This window comes from Bubalus kerabau, chromosome 1, assembly GCF_029407905.1.
Source record: "Bubalus kerabau isolate K-KA32 ecotype Philippines breed swamp buffalo chromosome 1, PCC_UOA_SB_1v2, whole genome shotgun sequence".
Lineage (NCBI taxonomy): Eukaryota > Metazoa > Chordata > Mammalia > Artiodactyla > Bovidae > Bubalus > Bubalus kerabau.
In genome coordinates, this window is record NC_073624.1 from 95,930,223 (window position 1) to 95,945,337 (window position 15,115).

General features: G+C 55.1%; 1 protein-coding gene across 3 annotated transcripts; it reads right to left on the bottom strand.

Annotated features, from left to right (window-relative positions):
* Positions 1-297: 297 nt before the first annotated feature.
* On the bottom strand, positions 298-14,793 carry MAP3K12 (mitogen-activated protein kinase kinase kinase 12). Of its 3 annotated transcripts, none has more exons than XM_055584222.1 (14): positions 14,600-14,793; positions 6,017-6,498; positions 5,495-5,678; positions 5,112-5,303; positions 4,679-4,837; positions 4,366-4,524; positions 3,560-3,668; positions 3,197-3,306; positions 2,954-3,070; positions 2,695-2,832; positions 1,894-2,518; positions 1,658-1,728; positions 1,295-1,568; positions 298-903 (listed from the first exon to the last, which is right to left on the bottom strand). In XM_055584222.1, the coding sequence occupies exons 2-14, from the start codon at positions 6,459-6,461 to the stop codon at positions 784-786; spliced, it is 2,703 nt and encodes a 900-aa protein (XP_055440197.1). In that variant the 5' UTR covers positions 6,462-6,498; positions 14,600-14,793; the 3' UTR covers positions 298-783. The 3 variants fall into 3 exon arrangements, with proteins under 3 accessions (XP_055440197.1, XP_055440206.1, XP_055440215.1); XM_055584231.1 differs by lacking the exon at positions 14,600-14,793 and adding an exon at positions 6,612-6,914 and having other exon boundaries at positions 6,017-6,519; XM_055584240.1 differs by lacking the exon at positions 14,600-14,793 and having other exon boundaries at positions 6,017-6,225; positions 6,325-6,914.
* Positions 14,794-15,115: the final 322 nt, after the last annotated feature.

Sequence of the window (15,115 nt, forward strand, 5' to 3'; positions counted from 1 at the left end):
CTGTTTATGCAGGTTTTAGGTTGGTGCTCTAAGTGGTTAGCATCACTTAAAGCATGAAAGGAGCAAGTCATTCAGCGTTTTAGGTAATTTCCAAAGCCCACGGCTCCTACTTAACCATGCAAGCTACCCCATTCATTCACCAAGAAAACCCTCAACAGCTGGGCCTGCATGGAGTGGTTATATTTCAAGGTTTTTCACAGGGGTTACAATATGACAGTCCCCACCCCAGTCAGGCACCAAGATAAAAGTAGGGACTTAAAACAATACCCCAGTTCTTCAGCCTGAGCCATCACATGCTTTCACAATCTCCTGGCCTCCCCTAGGCCCTTAAGCCAGGGCTTGGGCAGAGAAATGGAGGGACAAAGAAATTACATTGCCACCTGAGAAACCTCAGAGGGGAGGACCCAGCCTTAGCCTCCCTCCTCCCAAGTGCAAAATGTGTAAACAGAGTAAACAGAAAACAAAAAAAAGTGCAGTCTAAATGGCTCCCTTTCCTGCTCCTTAGGGGTTGGGTAGAAAAAGTAAAGGAACATAGGCAAGTTGGGCTTTCATGTTGCCTCACCACTGGTTTAACTCATGGGGGTGAAGCAGGAAGGGGCCAGTTTGCCCTTAACCATATCTCTAGGGCAGTATTTATCCTTCGTTCCCACAGCTGCCAGTGTCCCTAGAGTTTATCAGGTGACTTGGTTAGGGGTCAGTCTCCCTTGAGCCCAACTTAAGGCTGGGACAGCCCTGTCTGTATTGATTATGTGGCGCATATATATTACTTATATAAATATCTCTCTATGTACAGGGACGAGGGTGGCTCTCGTGGAGGGAGGGAGGCGGGGGCCGCAAGGCTTCACCGCTGTTGGCGTCCAGTTCAGTGCTGTCACAGTCTGAGTCCTCAGAGTTGGGAGGGCCCTGTGAGGCAGAAGACAGTGAGGTGAGACTCGGCGTCTCTTGGCAAATAGATTGCTTCAGAATCCTTCACTGAGATCTTTGTAGTAACAAGTTAGTGATTTTACTGTCTCTAAATTTCAGTGGTTCAGGCCATTCTCCAAGGCACCAGACTGTCAGGATTTCCCCCTGGTTGCAATTTATAGGTAGCATGCAAGCAACCTTACTAAGTACTCTAAACCTCCCAGAGTCGATCAGGTGAATATCTGCTCTTCAGTATGGGAGGGAACAGCTTCAGCTACAGAGTGACAGAGGCTAAGTACCTCTCTCTCTGGCCTGTGCATCTGTCAACCCAGTGGCCCTCAAATGATCAGGCTGTCTCCTCCCTGGTCGGTACCTGGTTGGTGTGACGTACCTGCTCCCCTCTGAGTAGGTCGTGGTGTGGGACGGGCAAGGAGCTGGGTTCTGGGCCAGTAACCACCTCAGAAGCTGGTGGGTCCAGTGGGATTTCTGAGCCCTGCGAGCACATGTCATCAGACCGTTCATCCGGCCGCTCATCTGTGTTGGTACTGCCGACTTCAGGTGTGCCGCTGGGGGAAGGCTCACTAGCTGTGCCCTCCTCCCCATCTGATGGATTCTCTGAGCTGAAGGTAGATAGTGACTGGCGCATTTTCAGGCCCTGAGGCCACCTGTTTGTGGGAACAACCAGGGTCACAGCTTGACTACACCTTGCAGTGGAAAGCGAAGAATGCCATTACCTCCTAATTCCATCACTCACCTCTGGCTTGAGGTCAGTTCCACTTCACTGTCCACCTCTCCTTCCTCTTCCTCTGATGAGATGCCACGTTTCTACAGGAAAGATGAGTGGACTGGTCAGAGGAGGAAAGAGGTCAAGAACTCAGGATAAGGAAACGGTTATATAAAGTGTTAGAATGGCTTGAGAAAAAGAACGGAAGGTGGGAGCTACACTGGGGAGAAGGGAAGGGGAAGAGGTCAGGCAGCATCATACTTTACCTGACTTCGGGTGACGGCAGCCCTGTACAGCAGTGCGGCTGGGGTCAAGTGCTGGGACCCAGCCCGGCTTCCTCCCCGTCCCGCCGTCCCTTCCCTTCCAGTTCCCAGCAGCCCTACACTGTCACCAGGTCCTACTGGTGGAGGCGGCTCCCCTTTGGCTCCCCCTGGTGAATCCGGGCTGGTGGAGCCAGGTGCTGAGCCCTCGCTTGGGGGCGTGTCTCCCCGGGCTGGAGGTGGTGAGCCAGGATCCCCAGCTCCCCCCGTAGCCCCCCGGCCCCGGGCTCCCAATGCTGCTGACAGCAGATCTGGCGATGATGAAGACATCTTTCGGAGCAGGAGATCATGGTGGAGCCCGCGGAGGGCTGGAGGGCAGGCTTCCCAGGCTGAGGGTCCCCCGCCTAGCCCCACGGGGCTTCCTGGTCCCCCAGGTTCATGGGGTGGCACGGCTGCACGAAGCCCAGGCAGGTCCCCACAGCTGCCCTTGGCGCTGGCCTTGCGGTGACGAGTCTTGCCACGGCGACTCCGTCCTGGTGAGGGGGGGCCCTTAGCACACCCAGGAAGCCCCACCCCACTCAGGGCTGCATCTAGTTTGGGTAGCAAAGACTCAGTCTTGAGGATATCTGGCCTGGTGGGAGAGGGAAAGTGCAAGTTGGAGATTTAACACATTACTTAGGCAGTAAAAGGTACCTCTCTCCCACCTAAGTATCGTCTGTCCTGGCATTCTTGAGCCCTACACCTGTCTCTCCAGCACCCCCTTGCCATTCTGGAACTGTGGCACTTGTCAACTCTGGTTGGTCCTACCTTTTGCTGTGGGGCGACAGTTTCTGTGGGACATTCCTCTTCTTGATTAGTTTCTCCATTGTGTTCCCGTGCAGCAGGCCCCGGGAAGGGTGTGACTTCAGCAGACCTGGACACCGCCGCTCTAAAGCTTGCTCCCTCCTAAAGACAAAACGCCTTAGGCATGTGACCAGGGAGCTGGGCCAAGGCTCAGTAGACTCGGAGTCAGGTACAGCTTTAGAAGATGGGAATTGGTGCTTGAGGTGAGGGCGTGTGTGGTTACCTGAGTAGCTCCCGTTCCTTCAGCTCCAGCTGCAACATAAGGGCATTAAGTTCCATGTACAGGTTATTGGCTCTCTCCAGTTTCCGCTCATAGTGCTCCCTAATGTCCAGGGCATGTCTGAAATGGGTAGAAGTGTTGAGAGGTGAGCTGGCTTCACCTGCTGCCATCATTTATCCCAGTCTCTGGGAACCACTCTACCGGCCCTGCAGTTGGTGAGGTCACCTTGCCAAACACGGCACGCACCTGAGCTCCTCCCTCCTCCGCATCACCAGCTCCTCTTCTAGGCGGTGCAGACAGGTCCCTTCTGACTTAATTTTTTCAAAATGCAGCTTTACCTCTTCACGCCACTCTGCCTGGGGGTGGAGAGACATTTCGCAGTGAGGGACATCCCTTTACCTGTCACACCTGTAGGTGCCTGCGCTGCTGCAGACTGTGGTGTGGGAGCAAAAAGGATTGGGGCACGGGATCAACCAAGACAGGTCCCAGCCCTTCAAGAGCTGATCTACCCATCCCCAGCCACCCTTCTTCCCAGCCTCCCCTCAAAGGGTATCATTATCTCTGCAAAGAGAGGGAGCCGGGGCATTCATCTTCCTCTCCACAGCACACCTGGGACTTAAAGTAAGTCTCCTGGGGTGTGGAGAGTACGTCGGCTGAGGCAATGTCCAGATGCAGCAGGATCTGTCGGAATGATGGGCGGTTTCGTGGTTTGCTGTTCCTAGATGGAATAAAGTTTGTGGGGGAGAGAGGCATTTCAGAAAGGAATTAGAGCACCCTTTCCCGAAGTGTGTCCTGGTCCTGGAGAATCCAACCCTAGAATGTTTGCTGTGACAAAAGGATTCCCTGGTCAACTAGCCAGGACATGTTACAAGCTGTCTGTAGTACCTCAAAGTCCTGCAGTAAGGAAACCTATTTAATCCTACCTTGCAACTTGTTTGCCAAAACAAACCTTTTTGAGTAACTCCATTAAAAAAACACTTTGGGAAATGGCTTAGTGAAAAATTAGAAATCTCCCACCTTCCTCCACGGTCTAGGTTCCAAACAAGGATGCAGGGCCCTGGCCTTCCAGGGAGTGTCCTGAGGCAGTCTACTTGAGGTCCAGCCAGCCGTGCTCGGCGGCTGTGCTGGGCCTGCACTGGCGCTTCATAAGCACCCTCTCTATCAGATGCTGCTGTCCCTATTTTGCAGATAAGGAAACAGGTCACACACACCCCTGCAGACTACTGGTCTCCCCAGCTCCTCTCAGTTCTTTATCCTAGCGCCCCTGATCCATACTCTGAATCCTAGGGTCTTGGAGAGCCGTATCTGGGAGCCCGGTTCCCCTTTCCCTGTTGAGGATTCTGGGCCTGGATGCCCGGATCCTGGGTGCTGGCTAACCATCATCCATACTCCCTTGCTTCCCAGGTGGTCCTTACCAGCACTGGCGAAGCAGGATTTTGAAGCCGTCTGGGCAGCTGGAGGGCACAGGTAGATGGAGACTGTTGCTTCCCACACCCCAGATGATGGCTGAGGAATCTACGTCTTTGTAGGGGATCTCACCAGTCAGCAGCTCCCACAGCACCACGCCAAAGGACCTAGGGATGAGAGGGGACAGCACTTTGGAGGAGGCCCTCCTCCAGAGGCCCTGCTCACTGCAGGCTCATCTCACTTGCACTCAGGCCCTGGAACAACCCTCTCCCCACCCACCGCTGGCCACCTGCCACCCTCGGTCCTCAACCTGGCCCTCACCAGATGTCAACCTTCTCAGACACAGGTTCGTTGCGGATCACTTCAGGGGCCATCCAGGCTACTGTCCCTGCAAAGGACATCTTGGTGCTCTTGTCACTCAGCTCCTTGGAAGTGCCAAAATCGGAGATCTTCACCACATCGTCGTAGGTGATTAGCATGCTGGTAAAGAGTGTAGTCAGCTGGGGTCCGCGCCCCTCCACGCGCCTCCTCTAGCTGCAGCAACTCTTACTGTTTGAAGTCGTTTGGGACACCCGGAAATGGAGGGCTTACCACAGCCCTCTCAAGATAGGGCTGTCACTTGGGAAGGGTTTCTGACATGGCCATGTGGACTTTAGGACAGGGTCTGAAAGCAGGGAGATGGCCACACTGCCCTGGGTGGGGACACCTACGGGAGACTGCACAGGCGCGTCTTCCTGCTCGCTCGCTTACTCACTTGGGGGACTTGAGGTCCCGATGGATAATCTTGTGCAGGTGCAAGTAGTTCATGCCACCGGCGATGCCCATGGACCAGTCAACCAGCAAGGAGGGCGTGACGGGGCGGCCAGCCCGCAGCACCTCGTACAGCTGGCCCTGGGCGCAGAACTCCATGAGGATGCAGTAGCAGGGAGCCTGGGTGCACACACCCCTGGGGGCCGAACACAGTGGGATGAAGGCCTCAGCCATCCCAACAGCCCCGTGATTCACACCTGGTACCCCCTTCCCAACTGTGCCATTTTGATACCCACTTCAGGAAGATCCCTTGCTACCCAAGTAGGTCTCTGCCCTCAGAAGAGTGCGCTGAGGGGAGAGTACCACGGCCCCTGCCCTGGACCTTACTTGAAGGTGATGATGTTTGGGTGCTTCAGCTTTCGCAGGTGCTTGATGTCAGTTTCTTTCAGGTCCCGCACCTTCTTCACAGCCACCTCCTCCCCATGGAAGCGCCCCAGGAAGACGGCGCCCTGGGCCCCTGAGCCCACCCACTGCAGGTCCAGGATTTCCTCAAAGGGGACCTCCCAAAGGTCTGTGGACAGGAGGCACAGTGCCATAGGCTCAGAGAGCCACACTCAGGGCCTTGGGGTGGTCAGGCACAGGGGAAAGCCTGGGGTTGGCTGAAATGACTCAAAGAGGGTGAGGTAGAAAAGCAGCTAAAATAGGCCAAGAAGGTTAGATTTGAGGGGACAGGAGGAAATGAAGAGGTGGCCTAAAATAAAGCTGGGGACTCAGCGGCTGATGGACAAATAAGGGGCGGGGGCTGGGCTCTGGGGGGTGAAAGGGTCATCAGGCGACTTTGGTGCGGCTGTCCAAACACATCTCGGGCTCAGGGAGACGGGAAAGGGCCCCCTTATGGACACAGCCTACCTTCCTGCTGCTGCTTGTGCTCCGTGGAGTAGGCTTTGCCGATCATGGTCCAGACAGGGCGCAGGCAGCCGAAGAGGCCCTCCAGGAAGCCGCTGCCGCTCTGGCACTGGAGCCGTACCTCATCCGCTCGGACCCTGGACGCCCGACTCTCAGGGGACCCAGTGGCTCCCCCTGGGCCCCCTGCATCCTGCTCGTGGAGCTGCAGGACACTGTTGGCAAAAGGCTCAGGGGGCGGCTCTCCACCTGGGGAGGGGCTGGGCCCGCCCCCGCCCTGACCCCCGAGCGGCACTACGTCTCGGAGTACACACTGGGTAGGCGTCAGGTCCTTCTCGGGGGTGCAGTCGGAAGTGTCTGGGTCCAGCTTGCGCATGGATGCCTCGCTTAGGGTGGACACGAAACCCCCAAAGGAAGGGGAGGGTGTGCGGGTCTCATGGAGGCAGGCCATGGCCTCTGGGCCCCAGTGTGGTGGTAAGCGGTGGGCCCTGTGGAAAAAGAGGGAGGAGCTGTCAAAGCCACAGGTGCCCAGCTCAGGTACATAGAGGCAGAGGCACAAGTTGGGGAGCTGGGCACACAAGAACACTCTTAGAAGTAACACGTATTTTAGCTTCAGGTACCCACCTTCCTCCAAGTTTCAGCTGGGACCCATCTTGGGGAACCTGATACACAGGCTTCCTCTCTAGCATCTATTAGTAACATAAGTCTTCCTTCAGTTCGGTTCAGTTCAGTCGCTCAGTCGTGTCCGACTCTTTGCGACCCCATGGATCACAACACGCCAGGCCTCCCTGTCCATCACCAACTCCCGGAGTCTTCCTTACTCAGGTATATAGGCAACATACCTAAGTATCACTCTCAGGTGGATACAGCTAACAGCCCTGCTCAGGTAGATACTGGGGAAGTATATCCCAATCTCAAGTATGGTAACAGACTAGATCCCTTCTCCCTGTAAGAGTGCTGTAATTCACCTCTGGAAAACATGTTTCTTTCACTTGAGGCTCACATGCACACGAGTGTTGTATTAGGGTCTTTCAGATACACAACTTTTACTTTGAGTCTCAATCTTACACATGTTAACAGTAACATGCAGGCCTCCCTCGCACTGAAGCAAAGACAGATGACACTGCTCAGACTCTGCCCTCAGGCACTCTCAATGACATTTCCACCCCTCCTGCGTGCATGTGATACACCGGGGCCTCACACTCATGTACTTGATACGTGATCCTGCTGAGAGTCTTATCCTAAGGCACACTCAAGGCTCACATCTGGGTCTCTCAGGTGCTCACAGCTACACACCTGGGCTGATCCAAGCGACAGCTGATCAGCTCTGTGCCCAGCACAGACACAGAGGGAAAAAGGTAGAACTGTCCAAGGAGGAGGCAGAAGCTGTCAGGGCAGGCTGTGTAGCCTGCTCGCTGGGTCCCCCCTCTCCACCATCCACCCACCTTATCCCTCCCATTAGTCCAGCTGCTCCCTCAGGGCTCACTTAGAGAAGGGCCTATCTCCTTTCCTCTTCATTACTCTGTCTCCTACTACCTAGCTTTCCAATCAGTGGAGATTTGTCCCAATTGATAGCTGACCTCAGCCAAGCTGTATCTGAGCCTTGATTTCTCCAACTGCACAAAAGGACAGACTAGCTATCGTTCAGGCACAGCAGATTTTTCAGCCTGACAGAAGTCATCTCATCTCCCATCTCCCACCACATCTTACCAGTTACCAGATTCTGAGAGGTAGGGATTTCGGAGGCCAAAATGCCTCTCTAACACTACTCAGTATAGTAGGGTCCCTCCTTGACCCCTTGCACCGGAGCTTCTGAGTCACTACTGGAGAGGGGTGGCAGGAATCTACAATAAAAAGGACTCCCTGGGTGGGGATGTATGCACAGAGAGGCCTGGCACCTCTGATGGGCTCAGCTCTTTTAACAATTTCCAGGCCTCTCAAATACCTAAGTGTTTAACAAGCACCTGAGGTGATACTTACGCCTGGCACATCAGTAAAGACCAGAACCAATGCCTTACTAGTTTCTCCTCTATTCCACACTACTGCCTTAATCCAGGCCTCAGTAGCTGTCACGTGACCTAGGACAACTGCCCCTTGAATGGTCTCCAAGTTCTTCCAAGATCCCCCTCCACCCCATTCTCCACCCACCCTTTAGAAGGATCTTTCTAAAGCACAAATTGGCCTTTTGGAGCTCCCCTTTTCTTCAAACCCTCTAGTAGCCCCTCCTTGGTCCTGTAGCCTCACCTCCATGCTCTTGGCCCCTCCCCAGCCTCATCTTCCATTGCTGTTTGTACCCAGGCCCTACTGAACTGAGCCTGTTCCCAAGCTTCATCAGGTGTTTGGGCCAGGGCACCTAATGAGAATGGCTCACACTTATGGAAAGCCGCCGCCCATATTAGCCTCTGTTATAGGTCCATTAGCTTATTTAATCCTAAAATCTCTTAAGTTAGGCGTCTAAGTTACTCTCATTTAACAGAGGTATTACAGGGCTTAAATAACCTGTCCTAAGTACTTCAGCTAGGATGAGGCTCCAGCTCAGTGCCCAGTCGTTCTCAGTCTGGAAGGCGCTTCTCACACACCATCTGTTGTCCTCCAAGTTTCACTTCATCCTGGAAGTGCCCCCCCCTCCCCATGCTCTGAGTTAATGTCCCGTCTGAGCTGTGCTTCCTGCATGATGGCTCCCATCATGCTGGAGGCACAGTACGGTCGGGCGTCCTTTGAGAGCCTGTACTCCTGAGAGTGACGACGCCACACGGGATCCCAGGGCTTCCAACAGCATCCAGAGCGCATGAAGGTGCCCAGTTAGGTGCAACCACTGTTCTTTGCATCCGAGGATCGTCCTAAGGACCACATGTACTCTACGCAAGCATTAGCTCCCTCACTCCTCAGAACTCTCCAGGGAAGGAGGTATTATTATAGGTCTCTTTACACTCTTGAGAAAACCGAGGCTCAGAAAGATGAAATCCCAGCCTCCGGACCCCCAAAATATCCTGCGAGATAACGGGGGCTTCAAGGAGTGAGATGCACATAGTAAGACAAACGACAGGCCAATTCGCTGGAGAACGTCCGCTGGAGGACCCGAGGGCTTTTGCCTGTGCCCCCTCAAGCCGACCGCCCCTTTGGGGCCGCTGAGAACGAAGGCTGGGGCTCCCGGCACTCCGCCCGGGTGGGTCTGCGGGGAGGGCTGGCGGGACTGGGGCGCTCAGACAGCTAGAAGCCAGAGTGAGGGCGGTTCGCAGCGGAGACGAAGGGGTTACGGCCCCAGCGCCCCCTCCCCTTCCCGACCTCCTTCCTGGCCGTCACGTGGAGCGGAGCTGGGGGCGGGGCGGGGGCCCGGCCGTGAGAGGAGGGGGTCCGGGAGGGGACGCAGCGGGTTGGGGGAAGCGCTGGGCGCTGCGGCGTAACCATGACGACTGGACCCGAGGCGGCGCGTGAAGTCACCGGGACAAGATTAGCCCGGAGTCACGTGAGCGGCGACCGCGGGGGTGGGGCCGCGCCAGGGCCCCGCCCCTGACCTGGGCTGGCCCACGTGCTGGTTGCGGGCTCGCAGGCAGGGACCACTGACCCCAGCCACCCACCGCGTCTGCGTCCCGTCTTCCCCATGTTCATCCCCGTCCCCGAGTGCAGCGGAGGGAGAGCTGTGGTGGTGAAGAGAGCGGACTTGGGTCGGCATTGGGGGTGCGGTGCCATAGAGAAAGCAGGAAATGGGAAAACTGGGAGACTGGACAGGAGAAAGGGCGAAAGGCAGACCAGAAAAGGAGGACCTGTCTAGCTGAGAAACAGAAGAGCGTGAAACACTGGGAGAGGCAGTCCTAAGAAGGATGGACTGAAAAACTGATTTGGGAAGCAAAGGACACGGAAAAAGGAGCTGAATGAAAGGGGATTGAAAAACAGGAGATCTGTGCCCTCCCTGATTCCTTTCCTATTTAGAAGCTGAGTTCTGAGTAGGTACAACACCTGGCTTTGTAAAGGAATTTTTCAGCCTTCATCTGGTGTTTGGCAACCAGGAGGCTTAGGCATAGAGAGGGTGACACGATCCATGACACTTGAAGCCAATCTTCCCTCCAGCTGCCCAGGTCTCCCCAGGGGCCCCTCCTGTATCCAGGGCCGGCAGCTGGGGAGCGAGAGAAGCCATTTCACCTGTTTGTCTTTTCGGGCAGCGGAAGAAGCTGAAGAAGTAGTGGATGGGACCAAAGAAAAGGGAGAGAACCCAGCCAGGCTCAACCCACCCTTTCCAGGTTCTCAGGCTAATGACAGCTCTTCCAGATTGACCTGAAGGAGTGAGTGTGGTGTGCACGTGCGTGTGTGTGCTGAGGGGAGTGGAGGTGGCAGAGCTGAGGCCCCAGGGAATTCTAGTGAAGGAGAGATTCCTCTCTCCCCGTGCACACCCTCTCTGTGTCCTTTATCTCTGACCTGCCAGCTGTGTCCCACTGCCCCCCAGCTGGGCCCTGGCGCCGAGGCTTTGGAGGGGGATATCACGGCTAGGAGCCCCTGGCCCAGACACCCGGTCACCCGGGGGGAGGGGAGCTGTCTCCCTGGCCATCAATTATGCAGAGTGTGGGGGAAGGGCTGGGATGTGATGGGAGCGGGTGGACCTGTCAGTCATTCTGTCACCCATGTTTATCAAATGCTCACAGTGCAGAATTCTGCTTCAGATTGGGTATGGGGCAGAGTGGCCCGTAAATTATGCAAAAGAGGCTCTGTGAGCACCCGGGGGGGGGGGCCAGATCAGTTTCAGGTACCAGATTCTCTGTTTGCTGATGGTACTGTGGGGGCAGGAAGTACCCGCCCCCCCCCCCAACCTTGGTTCTCCTGCCTAAAAGGCTGGAGGCCTGTGGCAAGGTAAGCCTTTAAGTCCTTTCTCTCTCCCTCCTGTTTAACAGCAGAATGTCAACGCCAGGCTGCTTGTCTGGCTGTCTTGGGGGTTCAGTTGAGAGGCCAGGCCATCTGTCTAAGTCTTGGGCTCCCATAATGAGCCCTCGCCACTGTCTTGGACTCTGTTTTGCACTCAGGAAAGGGAGGAAGATTCCCCATCTCTCTTGAGTGGGGGTGTAAGGAATGTCTTCCCAGGGAAAGGAGCCCCAAGACATGGGACTGGGAATGATCTCAGTGCAGGATTTGAGATCCTGAGAGAATAAAGGACTCTAACCCCTCCTGGCCAAGGGTCCTGGCCCCAGGGTTATTCTCAGCTGGAAAGAACTGTAGCTTGTCTGTTATGTCCTCCTGAGGGGGGAATGCTTTCCCCTGAGAGCCAGGGTAAAACTGGAGATCACCCCTAACTCCAGGCCCCCAGCCTCACACAGGTCCAGCCCCTAAACCTCTAGCCAGCACCACTTCTTCCAGTAGAGTGGGTACTGAAAGGGCTGGGAGGGGGCAGTACTGCTTAGGAAAAAAGGAACCAGCTTTGGATTTGGAGAGATCAGAACTAGAACCTTGGTTTTGCCACGAATTAGTTTAAGGACCATAATCCCTCTGAGATTCCCACCCCTACCTTATGGGGTAGTGAGGGCTAAGTAAGATGATGTAGGGAATGCCATGAGCACAGTGCCGGGCTCCTGGCTTTGTCTTTCTGGTTGGCTGGACACCAGGTCTTTGTAGATTCTGGAGTCTGGAGAGGCCGTCTCTTCTCTCTGGTCAGAAGGGAGACTTGGGTCTCCAACCTATTTCCCCAGGACACAACTTGTTTTCAGGTCCCAATGGCAGTGGTGTGCTTAGAGGCCCCCCGTCCTTCCTCTGCAAATCCTTATATCCCACCTCCTCTGAACTGAGGGGGAAGGCCTCCTTCTCTGCACCCTGTCGTCACCCCATGGTTCTCGTGGCCCAGGATCACCCCTCAGCCCTACCGTTAAGATGTGAGGGGAAGGGGAGGCAAATAGCAAGGTATGGTGGCTCATAGGGGTCCCTGCTACTCAGGACTTCAGGTGGGCCTGGAAGAAGTTCTGTGTATTTTTAACAAATTGTTCCTGAGCCGGGTGCTATTGAAAAAGATATGGAAGGACAGATACCAATGTATAACCATTGCTAAGTAGATGGAATTGTGGGTATTTTTATTAAGAAATTTAAAAACCTATTTTAAGTTGAAAAAGAAGAAATGAAAATTACAGAATGCCTTTTATTGATTTCTGTCACCCAGCCTTGGACAGTAAGATAGGGAGGGAGCATGGATGACCTGAGAAGCAGAGTGGCCTGGTTGAGGGCCTGTCTCTGCTCTTGACCGCAGTCTCCAGCTGGGTGACCTGGACTACGAGACTTTTTTTTGGCCGCGTGACATGAGGCATGTGGGATCTTAGTTTCCTGACCAGGGATTGAACTTGTGCCTCCTGTATTGGGAGCATGGAGTCTTGACCACTGGACCACCTGCAGAGTCCCTGCCTGAGACTTAACAAACCTCAGTTTCTTCATCTCTAAATGGGGACTCACTAATTCACACGGTGGCAATGCAAGCTATTACGAGGGTGAGAACACAGGCTCTGGGTCAGACACACCTGGATTCAAATCCTAAACTCTTTGGCCACTGATTTTTTGATTTTGAACAGATTACTTAACTTCTTTAAGTTTCAGTTTCCTCATCCCTAAAATAGAGATGATGATCACACTACCTCTCAGTATTGTTATGAGTGGTATTGAGATAATCCAAATAAAGTTTGTGGGCCTGTTACCTGGCATACAGGAAGCTCCCTATAAACATTAGCATATGGAAAGGACCTAAGAAGCAGCAGTAGGTTTTTATAAACAGTGTCCCTTCCCTTCTTTCCCCTGTCTGCCTCCTCATAGCAAGAGGCAGCGGGGAAGGTACAAATGGAGAGAGAGTTGGGTAAACACAGGGGATAGAAAAGGGAGTAAGGAGAGAAGGAACCAGAGAAAGATCCTTAGTCTACTCTGGAGTAAGCGCCCCTGCCTCCTCATCACCTTTCCCCAACACACAGCTGCCCCTAGTTCTTCTGGGAGCAAATGAAGCAGACAGACCAGTGTCTGTGGCCAGCCATCGTGAAGCTCCTGTGTCCCCTGCTGGTGTCATTTCCACACTATCCTCTGTTCTGCCCCAACAGGGACTCCTGAAAGGGTTGATTCCCTAATCCTTTCTTTCTCCCAGCCCAGCAGGGCAAGGTGGGACTGCCTGTGCTAAGTCACAGGGCGAGTCCATGTAGTGGGTACTAGAATTTAGGGTCCTCTTCCTGGCAAAGCCAGAGTAACACATCATCACCTCTCGGGGAGGAGCCTACAAACAGCAGTTGGATTTTAGACGGGTTCTGACTTCCTTAGCTGGAAGGACACCCAAGAAGTCCTGAGCCACTTTTTTATGTAAACTTCTTGACTCTCCTGCCCGTAACTGGGTTGAATTACAGGGTGGATATTTAGTTGCTTGTTTTCACAAGTGCTGGAGTTAGTGTCTCACACCATTGGTCTTCCCAGCATCCCGTAGTCCCTATAGTGAGTGAGTGGATGGGCTGCCCGGCTGGAGAGGGCAGAATTTTTTTCCACTTTTAAGTGTGAGATAGGACAGAGCAGGCCCTAAAGCTTCAGAGAAACTTCAGTGTCTGGACAGGAAGACCCAGGGCTTTTACTCAAGTCCTTTCCTTCCTGAATCCCTGCTACTTGCCTTCCCTAGGTATGACCCTCTGGCTGAAAAAGCAGAGCTCTCAAAGCCATGGTGTCCATTCTGTGAGCTGGAAGGGAAATGGTGTTTAGAGGGAGGCACTGACTGTGGCTTGAGAGGACCCTGAGTGCAGGAGAGACCTCGTGTGCACCCCTTCCTAAGGCCCTGACCCACTCTCCTCCCAAGACGGAGCTAACGGTGGGACTTTTCCTTCAGTTCTAAGGGACACCCCACTATTTCCTTCCATTGTCATGCACACTCTGACCCCTTAGCCAAGGCCATGGTTAGAGGAGTTTTAACTCTGTGGAAAGGATTCTTGCTTATTTTTAGGCCAAGGAGTTTAAAGAGTGTGTAGGGAAAAGGGAGGAGGTTCATGAAAGGCCTGGGCTGGGGAAATGGGTTAGAGGAGCCAGAGCAGATGGAGAGATGGAGAAGGGAGAAAGCCATATATGGATGGGGGAGGGGAAGATGACCATCACCTGGGCATCCAGGAACAGGTGCTGTCTGCCTATAATCCTCAGGTCCAGCCTGCAAAGTGTGCCTGTGCGCGCAAGGGGTGGGGAGGGGGAGTGAGGGGCCTATGAGGCCTTGTCCTTCCTCTCCTTCCCTGTGGGGCCGAAACTCTTCCTCCTCCTCCTTCCCTTTCCCTCTTCCTGAGGGTGAGTGGGAGGAGAGGAAGATGTTCTCTTGCCCGCTGTCCTTTAAGTCTGTCCCCCAGTCATCCCCCTACCCCCACCCCATACATTCCTTTCCAGCTTTGGAGGCCCTTCGCCTCCAAGCTGGGCCGCGGCGTCCCTCGGCTCGGCTCCCCTCCTTCCCATCCCCACAGGCGGCGGGTCCAGGTCCCCAGTTCCTCCATCCCGTCTCAGCATCCCCGCGCCACCCTCCCCACACCCCGCCACATCTTGCGTCCCGACCCTCCCTGGGACCTGGATCCCAGGACCCAGACCCATCCCTGCCCCCCACCCTCCACAACTCGGCCCGGCTCTCACCTCGGGGGCTCCGCGGCCGCAGCACAAAAGGCGGCGCTGCTGCAGCTCGGCTCCGGATGCTGCTCCCGCCTCCTCCTCCTTCTCCTCCTCCTTCCCGCCTCCCCCCACTGCCCTCGACCGGACCAGGGGCGCCGTCACAGGCGATGCTCGTGAGGTGTCCGGGTGCACGGGTGTGTCAGTTCCAGCTTTCTCCCCCCACCCCCCGACCCCAAACCCAGTCCTCACACGGCTTGAACTCCCGCTCCTTCCGAGGCCCCCGCCCCAGGCCCCCCGGGACGGACACGCCCTGAGCGGGGGATGCTGCGCTGGAGCCACGGCCTCTTAAAGGAGCCCGTTGCTGCCATCCGGCACGCTCCAGGCTAGTCCCTGGCCCGTCTGGTCCTCGCACCTCCCTGCTGGCGGTGACCTGGAGCGATCCCACCCCCGACCTTAAGCCCTATGACCGGTCTTATAAGCTCCCTCCTATACCTTGAAACAGCAACCCCTCAGATGGGAACCCCCTCCTCCGCTCAGCGC